This window comes from Equus asinus, chromosome 13 (assembly GCF_041296235.1).
Source record: "Equus asinus isolate D_3611 breed Donkey chromosome 13, EquAss-T2T_v2, whole genome shotgun sequence".
NCBI lineage: Eukaryota > Metazoa > Chordata > Mammalia > Perissodactyla > Equidae > Equus > Equus asinus.
The window spans coordinates 55705244-55723312 of record NC_091802.1 but is presented as its reverse complement, the minus strand read 5'-3'; the positions used below and the strand labels follow the sequence as shown (position 1 = coordinate 55723312).

Here is an 18069-nt window from a genome sequence, read left to right as displayed (position 1 = left end):
TGTACAACTAAGTACCGGGGGGCTTTGGGGGGGGGAAAAATTCTATTGGAGAACATAGGAGAAAAATCTTTATGGTTTTTGGCTAGGCAAAGAATTCTTAGGTATGATACCAAAAGCATGATCCATAAAAGGAAAAAGCAAATCAATAAATTTGACTTCATTAAAATTAAGAACTTCTGTTCTTTAAAACACAAGCCACATATATAATGAGAAGGGACTTATATCTAGAAAATATAAAGAACTCTCAACATTCAATAATAAGAAACAAAATAATCCAACTAAAAGTGGGCACAAGATTTGAACAGATACCTTACTGAGAAGATATATGGATAGCAAGTAAACCCATGAAAAGATGCCCACCATCATCAATCAATAGGGAAATGCAAATTAGAACCACAATGACTTACCATTGCATATCTATTTAAGTGGCTGAATTTATAAAGAATGACCTTGCCAAGGGTGTGGAGGAGCTAGAACTGTCATACTGCTGGTGGGAAAGTCAAACAGTACAACCACTTTGGAAAATAGTTTGGCAGTATCTTAAAAAGTTAGGTATACGCTGACTATACTATCCAGACATTCCACTCCCAGGTCTGTAACCAAGAGAAATTACACAGAAATTAATGTCCATACAATGACTTATATATGAAAGTTTACAGCAGTTTTATTTGTAATAGCCAAAAACTGGAAGCAACCCAAATGTCCATTAACAGGTGAATGGATAAATAAATTGCTGTATACCCATACAATGGACTATTACTCAGCAATAAAAAAGAATCAGTTAATGATACACACAACATGTATGAATCTCAACATAATTACGCCAAGGGAAAGAAGCCAGATGAGAAGAATATCATGTATGATTCTAATTATATAAAGTTCTATACAATGCAAACCAACCTAAATGACAGAAGTGACACGAGAGATTGCTTGGGTAAGGGGGAGCGAGAAGAGAGGGCAAGAGGGAGGGAGAGCAGAGGGGCATGAGGGATCCTTTGAGGTCATGGATATATGCTCACTATCTTGGGGTGATACATACCACATGTCAAAACATAAAATTGTTCACTTTGAATACATGCAATCAACTGTATGTCAATTACACCTGAATAAAGCTGTTTTAAAAATTGTGATGAGCCTAGAACATCTCATCATACCAAAAAGCAAGGAAACTAGTCATTTTGTCAAAAGGATTCAGGTGCCCACTTGAATAGGCATCAACTGACCACAGATGCGAAAATATGAGCATCAATTAGGATAATAAGTACAGTAGATCAAAAGAGAACAAATATGTTTAAATCCATGTGTTCATAACAATAGATATAAAATATGTTATGTATTCACAATGATAATAATAATAAAAAAACCTCATTGATCAATACCCTTTCAAAGATACTAGGGAATGAATTATTTTGAAAACTGCTAACGGAAAGAATCACACATTTACCCTGCCTTTCTTATGTGAAATGTACCTCATGTAATCAATTAGCCAATGAAGGGACATTCCTTTTCACAGGCAGTGCAGCTAATAAATGCTGAAATGATATCGCCATTTACAAACCCTAATCAATACCATGATCATCAATAGCTGCAAACATCACAAAATGAGAGACAAGAAGGCATTATGATTCTCCTCACGGAAGTACACAAAGCCACGTAGGTAGTCTTGTCCAAAAAAAAAACGAGTCCTGAACTGATCAGACCTTTTAGATCTGACTATCAGTATGCAGAGGGAACCCAGGGGATAGAGGGAGATGCTAAAACAACCCCACGGAGATGCCACCAGCAAGATCCAGACTGAGGAAAACGCTACAGGGTAAACTAACTAGTTTCTTAAAAAACAAAGAGACAAAGAAAGGAAAAGAAATAAAAGAAATTGCAAGTGAAAAAGAGAGGAAGAGGGACCACAGATTTAAAATGACTTAAGAGAGACATTACCGAGCTGCAATGTGTGGCCTGAACAAACTGGGGGGTTTTTTTTTGAGGAAGATCAGCCCTGACTAACATTTGCCACTAATCCCCTGAGCTAACATCCATGCCCATCTTCCGCTACTTTATATGTGGGACGCCTGACACAGCATGGCTTGCCAAGCAATGCCATGTCCGCACTTGGGATCCGGACTGGCCAACCCCAGGCCGCCAAAGCAGAACATGCGCACTTAACTGCTTCGCCACCCCGCAGCAGCCCGGGGTTCGCTGATTCAGACCCCACGTGGGGACGTGGTAACGCTTGGCAAGCCGTGCTGTGGTAGGCGTCCCACATATAAAGTAGAGGAAGATGGGCACGGATGTTAGCTCAGGGCCAGTCTTCCTCACCAAAAAGAGGAAGATTGGCAGCAGCTGTTAGCTCAGGGCTGATCGTCAAAAAAAAAAAATAAAGAAATTTATACGTCAATTAGAGAACTGTAAACATCTATTTGATATTTGATGATATTAGGAAATTATCATTTGTTGATTTTGCAGGGGGAGGTGACAGTTTGGGGGATATGTTTTAAAAGGAGAATGCTTGTCTTTTAAAGCTACACTCTGGGGCTGGCCCGCAGGGGAGCGGTTAAATTCATGCGCTCCACTTCCGGGGCCCAGGGTTTCACCTGTTCAAATCCTGGGCACCGCCTTAGCACTGCTCATCAGGCCATGCTGAGGCAGCATCCCACATGCCACAACTAGAAGGACCCACAGCTAAAGTATATACAACTATGTACTGGGGGGCTTTGGGAAGAAGGAAAAATAAAATCTTTAAAAATAAAATAAAGATACATTCTAAAGTGTTTACTGGTGAAATAATTTGATATCTGGTTTTTACTTCAAAATAGTGTTTTGGGGAGAGACATCGGTGCAATTAGAGAGGAAACAAGATTGACCATGAGGCGGTTGATTGTTGAGTAATGACTACATAAGGTAGTTCATTAGGTTATTCTCACTACTTTTGTATATGTATGAAATATTTTTAAGTTATGCAGTAAAAATGTTTTAAAATTGTGCGTCAAAATGATTGCACTAATGTGGAAAATGCAATTAAAAAATCAGGAAGAAATACTGTCTTGCAAAACGCTGATGCCACTTGCGTGAGAGCGGAAGGATGAGTCATTTCCCCCTTCACTTCTACATTTTCTGTAATATGTCTCTATATTTTTATAACGAGAAATTAAACATATAAGCCCTAGAGGGAAACCAAACCTCTGTTTTTGCCGCCCTCGTCTGGGTCTTAAAAACTCATCTATTCTCTCCCCCACGTCCTCCAGGTCTCTGCCAAGCTTCCCGCCATCTTTTCCAAGTTTAGATTATCCGGGTTCTAGAACTACGAGGGTTTTGAGGGAAGTGGGTCAAACTCAGCTTCCACCGGCCCGCAGGCCGATCGGAGCCACATGCCACTTCGCACCGCGATCTCCAAAGGCGCAGCCTGCCTTCGGGGCCCGCCCCCTTCCGACGTCTGGGTGACATCCACGCACGCGCGCGTAGAGGGCCTACATCTCCCAGGAGGCTCTGCGCCTCGCAGGGGGACAGCCTTGGTAGCGGCGACTACATTACCCAGCAACACCTTGCGGGAGGCGTTGGTCGAACGTCGAGTCTACAACCATTGGCCTAGCGTCTGTCGGCAGCTGCGCGGTGATTGGCTCAGGAGGCCGTCAGTTACAGCAGAGAGCAGTTGAGTTTTACTGTTACACCGCGTGAGGAGGAAGGGAGGGAAGAGCGCGGGGATCCCGGCCGCACCCTCCGAGCCGGGTGAGTGACCTCTACCTCCGCTCTCCTCGCCGTCCGCTTGGGAACTTGCACCCTCGCTCCCAGGGGGAACACACACCCACAGGTACTCGCATGGGGCCAGGGACTGTACGCACGTGTCACGCCTGACCTTAGAAGCATCTCGGGGACGCGGGAGGCAAAACCCCGCACACATCCAGGGCACCTGTACACGCGGGTGCCCACCTCGCGGGCGTCTTCTAGGACTCGGGGAGAAACACACGCCTTGAGGCACACCTGACACCTGTGTCCATACGCAAGGGCATCTGCAGAGACCCTCAGCTGAACACAGCACACAGGCTCACCGCGGGGCACCTGCATACCCGAGCACCGGGGGCTTCCGCAGTAAGAGAAAGGGAGTGGCGAAGGCAAACTCACACGCACACCCCACCGGCCGTGCTGCTCTCGCCAGCGGCTCCCCGTCTTCTGGGTGCTGTATTATGTATATCATGCATATAATCATGTTTCATTTTTGTCTTTTTAGATAAATATCGAGGCTTATTGGTACAAGAAGGAAATTTTGAACAAGCAGAAAAAGTAAGGCCACCATCGGACTATATTTAACCAGCCCTTTCACGTGTATAAGACTTCTACCTTTTTTACAAAGCTTATCATATGTAGTATCTTGCATGATCCCCCCAGAAATCTGGGCTAGGCAGGGCAGGCATCACGCTCATCTTCCAGAAGAGGACACAGCCTAGGTTAAATAAACTTGCCCAAAGTAAATGAGAGAGGCAGGACTTGAACTCAGGCTTCTTGATCTGAGGTCCAAGGTTATTTCCAGCTATGGAGAGCTGCTTATTTGTAGAAATGCCTCCTTGCCCCAGACAGGCAGTGAACTGACACTGCTTAGCGTGACCTGAGCAGTCCCTGCGTAACCTCTAACCTCGGGAGAGGCTTTGCCTCATATTTAAACCTACCGCATGTTTAAACTGCTCCTCACAGGTGCCTGGGGAGAAGCAGCTTGAGTTAATGACACGGAGAAGTTGATGGGAAAGGCAGGGCTCCTCCTTTGAGGGTAAGGGGAGAAGGTACCAAGAAATGGGCACATTCCCAGCAGGGGTCGGGAGGTTTTATACCATTAGACTTTTAATAAAATATTATTTTAGAATATTTTGCTGATGGAGCCCCATAGAAATGTCTTATTAATTTTAAGGATGGCTTGGAGCACTACTTTGGTACTTTCAGAAAAGTGAGGGCTTGGGGCTGAGGGAGTGGTGTGGACAGAGTTCCAGGGTGGGTGAGGGGAGAAAAAGAATCAGTGGTGGGGTGGAGGTTGTCATTGTGTGGGCACTGACTTCCATGTTAGTAAAGGTATTCAAGAACTAGGTTAACTCTGAGGTCCCTTCTAAAATCACTTTATATTTAGTTTTAGTTGGGTTTTTTGGGGAGCCATAACAAATTCAAACAATATAGAATTGTATGAAGAAAAAGGAGGAGCCCTACCTTGCCTCTTCCCTTGCCAGCCCTTCCCCCAACCTCACCATCCTGTTGGTGGAACCTTAGGAACCTGTTGGGGTGTGTGTGTTGTTACAGATTTTTCCTCTGTGCTTTAGGCAACTGTACCGAGCATGTATAGGTCTTACTGTTTTTCTTTTGCGAAAATGGGGTTATACTAGACATACTGTTCGGAAACCTGCTTTTTTTTCCTATTTCAGTCTATTATTGACGTCTTTTCAAGTGCATGTATAGTTCCGGCTCATTCTTTTTAATGGCTGCATAGTATTCCGTTGCCTGGATGTGACTTAGTATATTTATCCATCCGTCTATTGATAAGCATTTGTGTAATATTCAGTTTTACCATGAGTGATGCAATGCATGACATTTTACACCCCCATGCTAGTATTTCTCTAGAACTGGGATTCTCAACCAGGGGCTATTTTGCACCCTAGGGGGCATTTGTCAGTGTCTGGAGACGTTTTTGATTGTCAGAAGGGAAGTGTGGCGTTACTGGCATCTGGTAGGTAGAGATCAGAGACGCTGCTAGGCGTCTTACAATGCACAGGACAGCCCCCAACTAGGAAGAACTGTCCATTCTAAAATGTCCATAGTGCTGAGGTTGAGAAACTCTGCTCTAGATAAAAATGGAATTAGATGTTTTTTAAATAAATATATATATATAAAAAACCCATGCCCAACAAATTATGACACAGCTACTCAATGAAATATTATTTAGCCATTAAAAATGATATTTATGAAGATCTTGTAGCAGCATGGAATCATGCTTATGATATTTTGCATTTTAAAAGCCCTGTACAGAAAAAAAACCAGAAGGGAATAAGTGAAAAGTGTTAAGATGGTGAGGTTTTTCTTCTCTCTCTTTCTGCAAGGTGCTTATTAGTTCTTTAATCCAAAAGTTAGGTAGTTTTTAATCATTTATTCATTCACTGTTTTTAGAGCCTTTGGGGTGGTGCTGTGCTCATTCTGGAGACACGGCTGGAACTGGGCGAGTCCCTGCCCGTATGCCCCTGCCTCCTGTGGGCCCAGAGGACAGAATACACGTTAGCAAGTGCTGTGAATGCCAGAAAGGACATGAGTGCGTGTCCTGGAGATGCTGAGCCCTGGCGGATGTGAGGAGCCAGCCTTGGGAAGAGCGAGGCGGGGTGGGCACGGGGCTGCATTTCAGACGTGGGGGGCAGCAGGTGCAGAGGCAAGGCCGGTGGATAGGAATTCAAGCAGTGTTTTCCAGGAGCTGGTCAGAAGCCCTGAGCCCACCCTGGTTGAAGAGACTGAAGAGTGGTCCAGGGTGAGGTCGGAGAGGTCAGCAAGGATCAGATGGGCCTGGGAGTGTCGTTTCATAGCATTAATGTGGCTGCAGTGCTGCGTGTGGGCCTGAGGCGTGTCAAAAAAAGGGAGAGGGAAATGTGAAAGGGTTCTGAGTTGCTGGGCTCTTCCCTTGGATCGGGTGAGCTTGGTAGAGACCCGGGCCCGTTCCTGGAGCCTGCATGTTTGACAGTCCCCTCAGCGCTCAGCTTGGGTGGGCTCTGCTCTCGCTGATGCAGCCTGGGACTCTGCCTCAGGCAGGAGTTTGCCATAAAGCCCGGCGTCTTGGAAAGCCAGTTGATCTCCGGGAGTGAAAGATTGCCTACTAAGCCTGTTCATTCAGTCAACAAATATTATGAGCACTTACTGTGGTGGGTTCTACTTCAGGCAGTAGAGATTCAGGGATGGACAAATGAGGCCAAGGCCGTGTTTTCGTGGGCTTGCATTCTAGTGGGGGAAGAGACGAGAAGCTGATGGACGAAATAAATGTCCAGTATATAAATGCCGTAAAGCAGGGCAAGGTGATAGAAAGGGGTGTGGGCGCTGTTTGAGATGGGCTGCTCAGGGAGGGCTGCTCTGAGGAGGTGATGTTTGAGGAGAGACCCTAAGAACCTATGCTGGTGTTGACTCCATGTCTCTTGCATTTAGCTCGAAGCTGATGGACATTGTGTGGGCCAGCGGCAGGGATGGTCGGCTATGACCCCAAAGCAGATGGCAGGAATATCTCCAATTTCGAGGTGGCAGTGGCTGGGTCTGTGTCTGGGCTTGTCACTCGGGTGTTGATCAGCCCCTTGGACATCATCAAGATCCGTTTCCAGGTACTCTTTTCCCCTTTTTCCACGTAATGAGCTAAGGGACAAGTTGATTCTTTCTTGCCAAAGCTGTTCCTGGAGCTTGGAGTTTGGCAAGGAGAAGCTCGTCGTTGCCTTTGTTACCTGTTCTGAAATTTCTCCTCCTCAGCCCACCCCGTCGCTGTTGTCCTGACCTTTTCAACTTTGATCCCTAGCTTCAGATTGAGCGCCTGTCTCGCAGTGACCCCAATGCAAAATACCATGGGATTCTCCAGGCCGGCAGACAGATTTTGCAGGAAGAGGGCCCAACAGCATTCTGGAAGGGACACGTCCCAGCCCAGCTTCTCTCCATCGGCTATGGAGCCGTCCAAGTAGGTGGCAGGGGAACTGGCCAAACCCGGGCTGGCGCTGCTCCATGGAGGAGCACAGGGCGGGTGAGGCATGCAGGGACGCTGCCTGGGGTAGGGCAGCGGGGGGCGGTCACCACTCTTCTCCCATGTCTTAACTGGAACCTACCTGACAAACTGAAGACACAGTCAGCCTGAGCTGTATCATAGGCATTCCCTTCCCCATGTCATCCCAAACCCAGGGACTTAGCAGCAACTGAATATTAGGTGTTGCACCTAGGAGACTGTTTTTTTGTGTGTGTGTGAGGAAGATTGGCCCTGAGCTAACATCTGTTGCAATCTTTCTCTTTTTTTGCTTGAGGAAGATTGGCCCTGATCTAACATCCATGCCAGTCTTCCTCTATTTTGTATGTGGGACACTGCCACAGCATGGCTTGATGAGTGGTGTGTAGGGCTGTGCCCAGAATCCGAACCCATGAACCCCAGGGCCACCAAAGCTGAGAGCAAGAACTTAACCACTATGCCACCAGGCCAGCTCCGCGAGACTGTTTTGATGCCATGCCTCTAATGAGTCTTGGCAAATGGGGATACAAATGCTTTCCGTTTTTCAAAATAGGATTTTCACCTCTGTACTTCCTTTGAACTTATAACAGCGTCATGAGGAAGGTAGAGCAAGTGTTACGTGGATCACAGAGAGGTTAAGTGAGCTGCCTGAGGCCACACAGCTTGTGAGTGCTGGGGCTAGGGTTAGAATCTAAGCTTCGTGACTCTTGTTTACTCCGTTCCGCTGAGCACCACCTTATTCCATGGTGTGTATAGTATATGGCTGTACGGTAGTGGGAGTGGTAACAGCCAGCCCTTGTGTAGCACTCATTGTGGGCCAGGCCCTGTTTTAAGCACTTTACATATATTAGCTCACAACAGTCCTCTGAGGTAGGATCTGTTGTCATTCCTGTTTTCTAGACGAGAAGACTGAGCCAGAGAGAGCTTAAGTAATTAACCAAACCAAAGTCACTAGCTGGAAAGTGGCAGAGCCAGGGTTCCCACCCGGGCAGCTAGCACCTGCTAGTCCCTGCCTGCTCCTCCTGTGAATCACCATGATTGCTCAGGTCAGGGGCGCACGGGGTTGACATGCCCCTGCCATTCCATCTCTGCACCTGGGACACGGCTACTGCGGCCTGCTGGGTAAATACAGTGACATGTGGTCTCAACTCCCGGGCCATCAGGCGTTGGCTAGAGGACAGTCTGAGCCTAAGGGGGGTTACCCCATGGAATGTGGAAACGTGGAGCTCTCCTGACAGAACTTCTGCTCCAGGGTGGAATGTTTCTCAAACAGATAGTGGCCGTCTTTTCCCAGTTCTCAGGAAACTAAGTCAATGAGTAGGATTTTCTGATATAAAGTTTTCTCATGTATTTTCTTACCCCTTTGCGTATTTGGCTTTGCTCAGTTGGAGTGTAGAATGGCATCTGAGCTTTGCACAAAATTGTGTTTGCTGTATACTGTCGCTGCATGGGAAGCGTTCCTCGTCCCTAGGGCTGGGCCCCACCTGGGTCACGGGTGGTGTATTTGGGGGTATTTGTCAATGACTTTTCACGCACTCTTGCAGTTTTTGTCATTTGAGCTGCTCACGGAGCTGGTCCACAGAGCCAGTGTGCATGATGCCCGCGACTTCTCGGTGCACTTTGTGTGTGGCGGCCTGTCTGCCTGCGTGGCCACCCTCGCCGTGCACCCTGTGGACGTCCTGCGCACCCGCTTTGCAGCTCAGGGTGAGCCCAGGGTGAGTGGCCAGGGCAGAGAAGGGGTACATGGGTCGTGGAAGGGAGAAGGGGTGCGTGGGTCGTGGAAGGGAGAAGGGGTGCGTGGGTCATGGAAGGGAGAAGGGGTGCGTGGGTCGTGGAAGGGAGAAGGGGTGCGTGGGTCGTGGAAGGGAGAAGGGGTGCGTGGGTCGTGGAAGGGAGAAGGGGTGCGTGGGTCGTGGAAGGGAGAAGGGGTGCTTGGGTCGTGGAAGGGAGAAGGGGTGCTTGGGTCGTGGAAGGGAGAAGGGGTGCCTGGGTCGTGGAAGGTGTCCCAGCAGTTGGGGCTCTTTTCCTTAGAGGGAACGAAGCTAGGAGAGCCTGGGGTTTTCAGTCTGCTCGTCAGTCTGTTGGTGAAACCTGTAACTGTGCTGGGCACCATGCAGGATGCTCACAGCCTCGCAGGGGAGACAGAACCTACAGGTGGGAAGCAGAGCAGATACTGACCTGTGGGCTGGCCGGGGAAGGCGTCCGGGAGAGTGATATTGAGATCATACCGCTGTATTATTGTGAGAGTGTTTTTGGTTTCCACAAAGAATGGATTGGAGGAAACGGGATAATTGAGTCAGACTCAAGGAAGAACTTACTGAGTGAAAGTGAAGGATTAAACCCTGAGATAGACCTCCTCACCATAATTTCTGTTTCCTGGACGGACGTAAGAATAGCAGTGTGTGTGTGTGTGTGTTCTCAACCAAGAAAGAATAATTTTCCTACTGTCTCACTTCTGCTTTAGGATATTGTTGGTGGGGAATGACTCTTTGCTTAAGAATTTGATCTGGGACCAGTTAAGAATAACTGTGGTTTCAGTTCTGCCGGTTCTTTGTGTCGCCTGGGGTGGAGATCCTGGTTTGGGGGCGTCCTTTTGTTTAGGAGACATCTTGCTGACCTTTTTGGTTGAGAAGGGCAAAGTCCCCTGGGAGCAGTCTGGAAGAAAAGGATTGGGGCGTGAGAGCTGGATCACTCTGGATGACACGGCCAGTGGACAATGGAGGCTTGAGGCCCGGGTGGAGACGCGAGATGAGGGGCCCTAGGAACTGAGCAGAGAGACGGAGGGGAAGGGTGCTTACAGGTGGAGAGGACAGACACACCTCAGCAACATGGTGACTGCTGAGATGAAGAAAGATGGCTGGCGGCAGTCCTTCAAGTTCTCCGTTCCGGGTTTGCTGCAATCCTCTCCTCTTACTTTCCAACCTTTAGTAAAAGTCTATGAGAAGGAAAAAGTGAAGACAGTATTAGGAAAAGAGGATAGCGTATTACCTCCCTGGCTTAGGTAATTGAGATGCTGGATTCTAGATTCTGGAGCAATCGGAACATTACATAAAAGTGAAGGGAAGAGACCTGTTTAAAAACTGCAAAACTCTCCACCTTCCTTAGACTAGTACCATCTATAGTATAAATCTTCACCTTTAGAATTCTTTCTTAAAAAATCTCTAATCTATTAGGTGTATAAAGGTTAAAAAGACAGGTAGTTCTTCATAAATTATAATGGAAAAACACCACCATCCGCCCCACCATTTCCAATCCCCAGAGGAGCCACTTTTAATACGTGGAGCTGTTTCTTCCATTATTTCTTCCTAATTTTAGGTGGCATGCTTGTACTGCTATTTCCTTTCCTTCTTTGTTAAATTACAGACGGTGACTACTGCCTGCCACTGTGGAAGATGAGGCCGTTCCTCTTACACCGTCACCCTCGTGTGTGCCTGTGCTTCCTCCCCTATCGATTACGGCACAACTGAGTGATAGATTTTGGCTAAATCAATACTCAGTGTTTATGCCATTAGGATTATGTAAATGTTGCTGCTGAGCCTTGAAAGTATTATCATTACATTTTCTTTTATATCTTTGCCTTTCCTGAAGTTAGCAATCACCTTGTGTTTTATTTGTTTAGCTTTCTACATGCTGATCATGAATTCACCCTCAAACACTCTCTCGATCGGGTCCACCCGTGGCCATCAGTCCCGTGTTATTATGGGGCCCCCCCCCGCTCTGGCACCCTTCACCCTCTGGCTTCAGTCTGGACTGTTTGCTCTAGGGCTGTTGCCAGCTGTTCTCTTAAGGATTTTCTTCTTGGATTCCATGTCTTTCTTGATTAATCCCTCATTTTGGTGGAGCACATCCTGAGGTGTATCTTCCTTAGAGAAGCCTTGATAGAAAATGCCCTTATTTTCCCCTTACACTTGACTAATGATTTGGGTAGACAATTCTAGGTAGCTCTCAGTGTTGCTGAAGAGAAGTCCAGAACTGTTGTAATTACTGATCCTTTATAGGAAACCATCCCTTTCCCCTCTTGGGAGCTTTCAGAATCATTTCTTGATCCCTGGCATTCTAGAAATTTACTAGTGGTGTGCACTGGTGCAAGTCTCTTTCATTCATTGTGATGGGCACTTCCTGGACCCTTTAGTCTGGAAACTCATGTCCTTCTTTTTTGTTTTAAATTCTCACTGCCATGGTAGCGCCACAACACTTTCAAACACTACTGATATATTCCCAATTTTTCTTCTGAGGGAGATTAGCAACCTCCGTTGCCAATCCTCCTCTTTCTGCCGAAGGAGATTGGCCGCTCATGTTCTTCATGCCTGGAAAATGGTCATGAATTATTTATTCACAATTGCCTGCCCTCTGTTGTTGTCTTTTCTTTCTTTCATGGGATTCATGTCAGTTGGATGTAGGACATCCTGGATTGATCCTCTGATTGACTTCTCTTTTCTTTACCATTGTTTAGCTCTCTTTGTCTTTCTGGGGTATTTCCTTACTTTTATCACTTGGGCCCTTTATTGAAGTTAAAAAATGTTTGCTAACATAAGTTAGTTCCTGAGAGCTCTGTTTTGGTTTGTTTTAGTTAGGTTTATTGAAGTGTAACTTCCATACACAGTAAACTTCACTCTTTTAGTGTACCGTTCTGTGACTTTTAACAAATGCATGTCGTCACATAACCACTGCCATAGTCAAGACTGTAAACAAAAGTTCCATCACCCCCAAAATTTCCTCCTCCTCCTTTGCAGTCAGTGCCTCTCCATGGCCAGCTTCCATTAACACTGGTCTGTTTTTCTGTCTAGAGTTGTGCCTTTTCCAGAATGTCATAGAAATGGAATTATGCCCCACGTAGTTGTTTGAGTTGGTTTCCTTCGCTTGATGTATGCATTTGAGATTCGTCCATGTAGCGTGTGTCAGTAGTTGGTGCCTTTTTATTGCTCAGTAGTTTCCATTGAATGGGTGTATCATGGTTTGTTAGTTCAAACACATTGAGGTGGTTCTCCAGTTTTTGGCAACTGTGAAGGAAGGCACTATAACCATTCCCATACAGGTTATTGTGAGAACATTTCATTTCTCTTGGGTAAATATCTAGGGGTAGGATTGCTGGGTTGTGTAGTAAGAAGTTTAATTTTATAAGAAAAAGCCAAACCATTTCCTACATGGTTAGGCCATTTTGCATTCCCACCAGCAGTTCCACTTGCTTGTTATGCTCACCAATACTTAGTATTATCAGTTTTGTATTTTTATTTTATTCTTTTAAAGTTTAGCCATTCTAATAGGTGTGAAGAGTGGTATTTTAATTTACATTTCTTTAATGATGTTGAATATCTTTTTTGCATGCTTATTTGCCATCTGTATACCTTTGGTGATATATTTGTTCAAATTGTTTGCCCATTTCTGTATTGGGTAGTTTATTATTTGTAAAATTTTCTGAGTCTGTGGCTGTCTATTCATTTCCTGACAGTATCTTTTTTTTTTTTTTGCTGGGAAAGATTCGTCCTGAGCTAACGTCTGCTGCCAATCTTCCTCTTTTTTTTTTTCTCCCCAAAGCCCCAGTGCATAGTCGTATATTCTAGTTGTAGGTCCTTCCAGTTCTATGTGAGCCACTGCCACAGTATGGCAACTGACAGACAAATGGCGTGGTTCTGTGCCCGGGAACCAAACCCGGGCTGCCAAAGTGGAATGTGTCGAACTTTAACCAGTAGGCCATCAGGACTGGCTCTCCTTACAGTATCATTTGAAGAGCAGATGTTTTTAATTTTAATTTTGATCAAGTCCAGTTTATCACTTTGTTCTTTTATGGATTTTGCTTTTGGTATTTTATCTAAAATAATCTTTGCCTAACTCAAAGTTAGAAAGATTTTCTCTGAAGAGCTCTTTCTTGTTCTCTGAATCTTTTGTTGTTAGTGCCATCAAGTCAGTTCCGACTCCTAGAGCCCTGTGGACAGCAGAGCTGAACCCTACTGTCTTTTTGCACCAGCCTCTCACCTTCCGGTGCTGTGTCAAACACTGCTCCGCTGCTATTCACGGGGTTTTCATGGCGAGTTTTTTTGGAAGTGGGTGGCCAGGTCCTTCTTCCTGGTCTGTCTAGTCTGGAAGCTCCACTGAAACCACCATGGGTGACCCTGCTGGTATTTGAAATACCAGTGGCAGAGCTTTCAGCATCACAGCAACACGCAGCCCCCACAGCATGACAACTGACAGACGGGTGGTATGGTTCCCTGATTGGGAAATGACTGGGCTGTGGCAGTGAGAGCACGAATCTTAGCCACTAGACCACCAGGTCTGGCTCTCTGAATCTTACCTGTTTTTAAAATGGATCTTCTTCTTTTATCATGGAGGCAATGCCTTCTCTATGGTCTGAGAATATGAGTTATAATTTTGTGGGTGCTTTCTTTTTTCTTTACTTTTCTTCTGCTTTCTATACTGTCTCTTCTTTCCAAATGATTTCTCCTGTCCCCCATTGATCATTTTGGTCTGTTTTTTATGAAGGATTTCCTCAAATGTCTGGTGGCCCCTGACTGCCAGCCTGGTGTTAAGAGGGGGCACAGAGGGGGCCAGCCCTGTGGCCAAGTGGTTGAGTTTGCACACTCCACTTCAGCGGCCCAGGATTTCACCAGTTCAGAGCCTGGGCACAGACCTGGCACCACTCATGAAGCCATGCTGAGGCAGCATCTCACACAGCACAACTAGAAGGACCTACGACTAGAATAGACAATTATGTACTGGGGGGCTTTGGGGAGAAGAAGGAAAAAAAAAAAGATTGGCAACAGATGTTAGCTCAGGTGCCAATCTTAAAAAAAAATAAAATTAAAATAATAATAATTAAAAAGAGGGGCCACAGAAAAGCAGGGTGAGACTGGGTGTGTGGGCAGGCTTGTTGGCTGATGGCCTTCCTCTGAGGCCCAGCTCTTTCATGGAAGTGTCCAGGGTGAAATCCTTCAGTGGCTGCCAGCGTCTGGAAGCCAAGTAGTGAGGAGGGACTGGCAGTCCTCTCTGCTCAGTGTGGACTTTCCCTTGGTCACCTGCTGTCAGTGCGATGTTCCGCTGTACCCACAGCAGGGCAGGGTCAGCCCCTGTGGTCCATTGTAAGGAATGTGTGTTTCATAGAAGGATACTAGGCAAAACCAATGGCCTGTAGTCTTCCTGCATAGAGATCACCTGTGGACAGTTTAAGAAAGGTTAAATATATGCACATGGCAAAAAACCCAAATAGCATAAAATGGTAATAGTCAATCTCCCTCCTCTGGCTCCCCTCCCACCCCCGCCCACACCCCTTTCCCTCTGTGGAGGTGATGATCGCTGTTCCTCATTCTCGTGCATCCTTGGTGGGGGGTGATCTCTGCACACAGCTTGTTTCCTCCACAAACACTCTGCCCGCTCTTCTGCATCTTGCTGGGTCCGTTTGACTATCTATTGGGGGATTATTTCCTTTCAGTCGTGTAGATTGCATCATCCTGTTTTAACAGCTACACAATGTTCTGGTGAGTGCGTGTGCCATAACTGATGTACCACTCACCCAAGGGTGGACATCACATCTTTTGCTGGTCCACAGGATGCTGCAGCGACCATCTCTGGGCACGTACTTCCATGCCCTCATGCAGATTTATCAGTCGTGTAAATAGCTAGAAGGAGAGTTGCTGGAAAACTCCACCCTTGGGTTTTTGTCCAGCATTTTCTTTGTCCTCTTGGGAGGAGAAGTAATGCTCCCGGTAGCTGGGTCTTTGGACGAGGGGAAATACCTGATATGGGCTGTGTTCTCGGCTTGGACTCCCGCACCACACTCACTCGAGTTGCATGTGTGGTGTCCAGGTCTATAAAACCCTGCGAGACGCCGTGGTGACCATGTACAGGACCGAAGGCCCCTTGGTCTTCTACAAAGGCTTGAACCCCACCATGCTCGCCATCTTCCCCTACGCCGGGTTCCAGTTCTCCTTTTACAGCTCCTTGAAGCACGCGTATGAGTGGGTCATGCCAGCCGAAGGAAGGAAAGACGGTGAGACAGCCCTCACACGAAAGGGAACCTGGGTCTCCATTCCACCCCACTCCCAAGCTGTAACATCTCTTTCCGAATCATGTAGGAAATTAAGTTTTCCTGTCAGAAGCTGAGACCCCCCTACCCCCAGGTTCTCTGAACCTGGCTCTGTGATGCAGCCCACAAAACAAACCAGCCCGGCCGCTGACGGATGACTTTATTTCTTCCAGCTCTTGCCACACCCATCAGTGGCATCATCAACATTTACTTCCAACTACTGGTCGTGGTTTTCATTTTTGTCAGAGCTCCAGCTTGCAGGCTGCCTGGTTTTGGTTGGGTTTCATCTGGGCAGGATGTGGACGGGGAGGGGCAGGCCTCGCGCTGAGTCCCACGCCGCAGCCTGCCGCAGGCCCTTGTTGCCTCCAGCGGAGATGACTGGTAAAGGCTCACAGCCCTCCTGCCATCAGCCTGGCCAGTCTGCACCTCTTGTCATTCTTGCCGAGTGTGGCCGTGTCTGCATCTCTCTCTCCTGGATTAAATTCCTCTGAGATCAAGGTTGTTTGTGGGGTTTTGTTTTATGGTGGAGGATTAGACCTCATGACCTTGAAATTGTCTACCCTAGGTTGCATTTCTCTCGTTGTTTCCCCTTAATCCGGCTTCTCTGGTTCAGGGAACCTCAAAAACCTGCTTTGTGGCAGTGGAGCTGGAGTCATCAGCAAGACCCTTACGTATCCCCTGGACCTCTTCAAGAAACGGCTGCAGGTCGGAGGCTTTGAGCAGGCCCGAGCCACCTTTGGCCAGGTGAGCTGTCCCCGGATCCCTGCCCCTCACTGGGCACATGAAGAACTGGGTCAGTTCCTGCCTACCAGGCAGCATGAGCCCCCACAGCCCTTTCACTCCCAGCCTGTCCCCAGGGATCCCCGAGCACACGGGAAAGCAGCACACAGAGCCCTGTGTATAGAGGGCGCTGTGGAAAGGTCCAGGCAAAGGATTCACAGTGTCTGCTCTTAAAAAGCATCCAGTTCAGGGGATGGCTGAGTGGTTAAGTTCGCGTGCTCCGCTTTGGCGGCCCAGGGTTTTTCCGGTTCGGATCCTGGGTGCAGACATGGCACTGCTCATTAGGCCACGCTGAGGTGGCGTCCCACATACCACAACTAGAAGGACCCACAACTAGGAAATACAGCTATGCACTGGGCGGCTTTGGCAAGAAAAGGCAGGAAAAGGAAAAAAAGAAAAAAAAAAGATTGGCAACAGTTGTTAGCTCAGGTGCCAATCTTTAAAAAAAAAAAAAGTGTCCAGTTCAGTTTGGGATGAAGGGTATACTCACATAAGAAAGGTCCCTGGGCTGGCCCAGTGGCGCAGCAGTTAAGTTCACACGTTCTGCTTCAGCGGCCTGGGGTTTGCCAGTTCAGATCCCGGGTGCAGACATGACACTGCTTGTCAAGCCATGCTGTGGCAGGCGTCCCACATATAAAGTGGAGGAAGATGAGCATGATGTTAGCTCAGGGCCAGTCTTCCTCAGCAAAAAGAGGAGGATTGGCAGCAGAGGTTAGCTCAGGGCTAATCTTCCTCAAAACAAAAAAAAAAGAAAAGAAAAGAAAGAAAGGTCCCCAAAATATTAAAGAACATGGAGGAGACTCACCCTGGTGCATGGGGTGCTTCACTGTATGCTGGAGGTGTTCCTGGAAAGGGGTGAGTTTGGTAAACTAAATTATATTTTAAATGCGCCAGAAGAGTTTGTCATCCGTAGAAGCCCCACTGTAGGTAATTTGGTAATATTAGTAATCACTCCTTAGTCAGCTTAGATTGTCACATCACTCCTTTTGGCACGCTCATTTTAGCAGTGGTGGGGGTGGGGTACAGCAAGTGGGGGTAATCCAGGACTTTCCCCCGGGACCTGGGAACCTGGGATGTCAAGGCATGAAGAAAGGTGCCTGACAGACATCAGAGGGGAGGGACGCCTTGGCAGGGGAGGCAGAGAGGGGAGAGAGCGCTCCTGACTTGGGGGAAAAGAAAGAATTGGGTTTATAGTTGTAAGACATTTTCTTTGTAGAAAACTTGAGAGAATTCAGATAGACAAAAAGAAAGATAAAAATCAGGGGCCAGCCTGGTGGCATAGCAGTTAAGTTCATGTGCTCTGCTTCTGAGGCCTAGGGATCACAGGTTCACATCCTGGGCTCGGACCTACACCCTTCATCAAGCCGTGCTGTGGTGCGCGCCACATTCAAAACAGAGAAAGATGGCACAGATGTTAGCTCAGGGCCAGTCTTCCTCCCTCTCTCTCTCTCTCTCTCTCTCTCTCTCTCACACACACACACACACAAAATATGTATATATTTAAATTTCCTGTCACTCCACCACCACCCACCCAGAGATCATCAAACAGAACCTTGGCTGTAGTTTTATTTCT

At 47.1% G+C, this 18069-nt stretch overlaps 1 protein-coding gene across 10 annotated transcripts in view; it reads left to right on the top strand.

Moving 5' to 3' along the window:
• Window positions 1-18069, top strand: part of SLC25A19 (solute carrier family 25 member 19) — a 36017-nt gene that overhangs the window by 15248 nt on the left and 2700 nt on the right. Inside the window, exons 1-8 of one of the 10 annotated variants that reach the window (XM_070483614.1) lie at window positions 3638-3720; window positions 4220-4272; window positions 6133-6305; window positions 7147-7316; window positions 7505-7660; window positions 9244-9403; window positions 15497-15680; window positions 16330-16460. In XM_070483614.1, the coding sequence (XP_070339715.1) occupies window positions 7539-7660; window positions 9244-9403; window positions 15497-15680; window positions 16330-16460 (597 nt within the window). In that variant the 5' untranslated portion in view covers window positions 3638-3720; window positions 4220-4272; window positions 6133-6305; window positions 7147-7316; window positions 7505-7538. Of the gene's footprint in view, window positions 1-3239; window positions 3803-4219; window positions 4273-4735; window positions 4754-6132; window positions 6306-7146; window positions 7317-7504; window positions 7661-9243; window positions 9415-15496; window positions 15681-16329; window positions 16461-18069 lie in introns of those variants that run through there. The other 9 variants (XM_014839803.3, XM_014839807.3, XM_070483609.1 and 6 more) reach the window with 9 other exon arrangements.